We start from the raw sequence: 4,106 nt of genomic DNA, 5'->3' as shown, positions 1-4,106 counted from the left end.
ATATAGATTTGAGATCAAGATTAGTCAAACACTTAACTTTTGGAAGATGTAATAGTGCGCTCCCTTTAAATCTGTATATTGGCACTGAAGTTCCCTGGTAATTCTTCCAGAGAGGCACGCGGTGGGCTCCCTGAGTGCTCGTCCTGGCTTGAGACCGTTCTCAACTGCTCTGGAGATGTGCTCTCAGCCGAACGCTTGTGCTTTGGCAGTTCTTCATGGAGAGCTCTGTACGTGCTACACGCTAGAAGCAATTGTGTAGAGCCAGCCTTCCTACAGCCTGGTTGAGGGCTCTTCCCTCAAGTAAAAAAAAAGCAGCTAACTTGCAAACTTAGACTGAGATCCAATATTAAGGATGATGGCGGGGTGCAGAGAAGTGAAGATAAAACTTTCTTGATGTCTCCCAGAGGCAGGGAGGAGTAGAGTGGTCAGAAACTCAGTTCTTGGTTCAGACAGACTTGGGTTTGATTCTCAGCAAAGACCCTTCCTAGCTTGGTGACACTGGGACACCTTAGTTAACTTCTTAAAGTCTTTGTTTTCTTATCTGTAAAATGGGGCTGATAATTATACAAACCCCATAAGGGTTTTATGGGTTTAATAAGATAATCCAAGTAAAACATTTAGCGTCATATTTAAAGCCACTAGAGCAGCTGTCATAATCTCAAGAATAGTCATTTTGGGGTCCCTGTGCGGCTCCTCCCCACGGAGCACTTAGAACCTCTCCCGAGCCTCCAGGCTAAGAGCAAACTGCCACTGTCACCTGGGTGGCCTGGGGTCTCTGGGCAGAGGCTTGGGAAGTGCCCTCACTTGGGTTTCTGGGCAGGATTTACCAACCAACCTCTTCGAGACTCTTCCCCAGCTGTGAAGTGAGAACTACAGCAGCTGCTGTGGGGGTCAGAGATGACGTGTTTCACTGTGTGTCAGCTAACGAGCTCCAGGGTAGGTTGGCTTTTGACAAAATTCCCCACCCGGCCATCCTGGCATCTCAGGTCCCAGTGCTGATGTCAGCGGGGCTGTCCGGAAGGCGAGTCTCGGCTGTCCCTGCTCTCAGGTGTGGCCTCGTTCTTGCTGGGCCCTTAGCCAGACTCCGTGGCTCTTCAGCCTGGGCCAATTTCCTTCAAACACGCACCCTGGCGCGGGTGCCAGTGCAGCGGCAACGCAGAGATCCATGTCAACGCCACCGAGAGGGGACCCATGAGACTGAACTGCAAATGACATAGTTGTGACATAGTCCACTGACACAGTTGTGACTTTGCGTCAAGACTGGCCCAAACCATTAGCAAACAAAAGATTTGTTTGATGTAGGAAAAAAAAATATTATTCAAAGGTCAAAGTTTCCCGAAGAAAGTTCTCTCTGCTTCCGCCTGGTATCGGAAAGGTACAAATGGATAAAAAGGCCGCGTCCACTTACGTTACCGATTCTTCACGTTGCAGATTCTTCCCCTGACATCGTTTCACGTGGGTCGCTACTCAGGAGAGAGAAGGCATGGGGGGCGTTTCAGAGCTCGGTGACCGTGGCTGACGTTGTCCCTGCTTGTGTCTTGCAGCCTACATCTGCTTCCTGCTGACCGTGCTGAGCGTGACGGCCGGAGCCCATCGCTTGTGGAGCCACAGGTCCTACAAGGCCAAGCTGCCCCTGAGGATATTTCTGGCTGTCACCAACTCCATGGCTTTCCAGGTGGGGATGGAGGGTCCTCTCTGCCTCGGGGACCCAGTGCAGATGGCGGTGTGGGGAGGGAAGGATGGACAGACACCCCCGCACCCCTGTCCCAGGCTCAGCGCTCAGGCCCCTAGAGCTCCTCATCTGTCCCAAGTTTTTTATCTCCTTGTAGCTTTTAGACACAGTTTACTTGGGGGGGGGAAACTGGGAAACTGTCCTGGAGCTGCCGTGCGAGGCATGGCGTTTTCTTTCTGCGCTGCCCCGGCAGGATTAACTACACTTCCTATCAATAAAAATGTGCCTTTTGAGATAGAAAATAAAATTGCCCCCTCCCCTAAGATGCCTCTCTTCCGTCTTTGTTGGGGATCTAGGCCAGTGACAGTAGGTAAGATGAGAGAAATCCCCTAAGAAAATGAACTTTCAGGGATGAAAATGTGACAGGCTGAGGAAAGAGTAATTTTATAGACGATGTACGGATACCACAGTCTCTTTAATACAGCGCGGTCTCTTTAACGCGGACCTTACCTGCTTTGCAAAATGGATGCATTTCTAACCATTGCAAGGTAATTAAATTTTTGTAAACAACAACAACAAAATAGTTCGAAGGTATACTTTAAAGAGTTTTTATGTAAAGAAACACTTGGTGGAGAGAATCTTTGTAAACAAATAACTACCAGATTTTATATGTTAATTTAGCTCCAAATCTATATTGGAAGAGAGACACACTTGACCAAGATGAATTCCACATGCGGTCCTGTCCATTTGGAATCTATCTGGAAACGTATTTTCAAGCTATGTATGTCGCATTCTGTCTTCTTTTCATAAAGATCTTTAGAAGTGCCGGAGATAGCGAACCTCTTAAGCCCCCCAATCTCTTTTTCTCCTAGAACCGCAGAAAGTTGGAACTGGGGAACCTTAGGATCCGTGAGTCTAATCCCTTTTCCAACAACTGAAGAATCTAAGACCCAAATGTCTGAGCTTATTTTTGTTTGTTTATTGTCCCACATCATCTCCAAAAATGTTTGTGAGTGTCAGAGGAAACTGTCGCAATGCAATTCCTTGACAAGCTATTTCTTCCTGTACCTGTCACCCGCCATGTGGGCTGAGATGGCGCATTGCCATTGCTTGCTCTGGATTCCGTCGCCACCCTGCCAGACACTCTTACGTCGCCGCTTTCTAGGTTTCCAACCCACTGATCATTTTGCATTTTGGATGATTTCTTCCCCAGCTGCCTTCATTTGCATTTTTCCTAAATCAAATCTCATTGTGATAATTTCTATTCATACTTCTAACCTCTTTCGATCCGTCTGTGTTACTTCTCTGTCCTCAGCGATGTCTGCGGCACCTCCTAATTTAGTAACAACCAGAAATGTTATTAATGAAAACGTGTAAGTCTTGCTCCCAGGCGTTAATGAAGACATTAAGTGAAACTAGATGTTAACAGACACGGTGGGGCCTCCCATCAGCGGCCTCTTCTCCTTCCCCTCATTAGATTTTGAGATGTTTTTCATCATCGGTCCTTGTTTATCAAAGTTCAGACATTTTAATCATCCGGTCCCAGCTCCTACTGATACCACCCAGAGCTCTTGTCGCAGGCATGCTGTGTCAATGCTTTTTCAACCTCCAAAGATAAAAATATCTATAGGAGTCGTTGAATCCACACTTTTAATTAATGGTAAAATTTATTGTTTCGGATGAGAGAAATGGAAATTTCCAACCTTGTTTCTCAAAACTCTTTCAGAAGGCAGAAACGTGATTATTTTCATCTTCTTCCTTTTGAATCTTCCATAGCTTTTCGTGTAAATCTGCTAGTTAATTCCCTTTGAATGTAAAGGCGCACAAACCGCTATGTGCTTGTGAGGAACACAAGTGAGGTAAAAGAAACGGTGAGCTTACAATCTGATAGAGCCGGCTGGACTTTTGTGAAATAAAGACAGACTTTTATGAGATATGTGGGGTTAAATTGTTCAAAGGCTTCACACTGACTCTTGGGGCTGCAGAAATAGGAATATGGGCCAGGATAGTTGGAGGAAGCCTAGTGCGGAAGGCGGGGTTCTGAGCCGAATGTCGAAAGGTGGAAAGGATTTGTCTAGGCCGAGGAGAAAGGAAAGGCAGGGAGCCACTTGAGCAAAGGTGAAGGGAGGGGGGTGATCTTAACATACTGTTTGGGGTCAGATAGAAAACCAGTCTGCTGGAAGAAGCAAACTGATCGGTAACAGTGTGTTACAAATCTAGCTGCCTACGTGACATCTCTGCTTGGATGTCTCTTGGGCTTCTCACACTCAACATGTCCAAAACCAAAGCCGTAACTCCACCTTCCTCCCTAGAACTGTTCTCCTAGTTTTCCCACCAGAAATCTGGGTGTCATCCATGATTTCTCCATTTCCCTAACTATCCCTCCTCAATCTGTTAGCCAATCCCTTCCAATATGTGAATATCTTGAATCATC

General features: G+C 46.5%; 1 protein-coding gene across 1 annotated transcript in view; it reads left to right on the top strand.

The window, feature by feature from the left end:
• Nucleotides 1–4,106, top strand: part of SCD5 (stearoyl-CoA desaturase 5) — a 76,225-nt gene that overhangs the window by 34,813 nt on the left and 37,306 nt on the right. Inside the window, exon 2 of the mRNA XM_012647145.1 lies at nt 1,545–1,675. Coding sequence (XP_012502599.1) covers nt 1,545–1,675 — 131 coding nt within the window. The remainder of the gene's footprint in view (nt 1–1,544; nt 1,676–4,106) is intronic.

This window comes from Propithecus coquereli, unplaced genomic scaffold (genome assembly GCF_000956105.1).
Source record: "Propithecus coquereli isolate 6110/MARCELLA unplaced genomic scaffold, Pcoq_1.0 Scaffold26, whole genome shotgun sequence".
In the NCBI taxonomy this organism is placed as follows: Eukaryota; Metazoa; Chordata; class Mammalia; order Primates; family Indriidae; genus Propithecus; species Propithecus coquereli.
The sequence above is the reverse complement of the archived record's forward strand: the minus strand, read 5'-3'. Positions and strand labels throughout refer to the sequence as shown.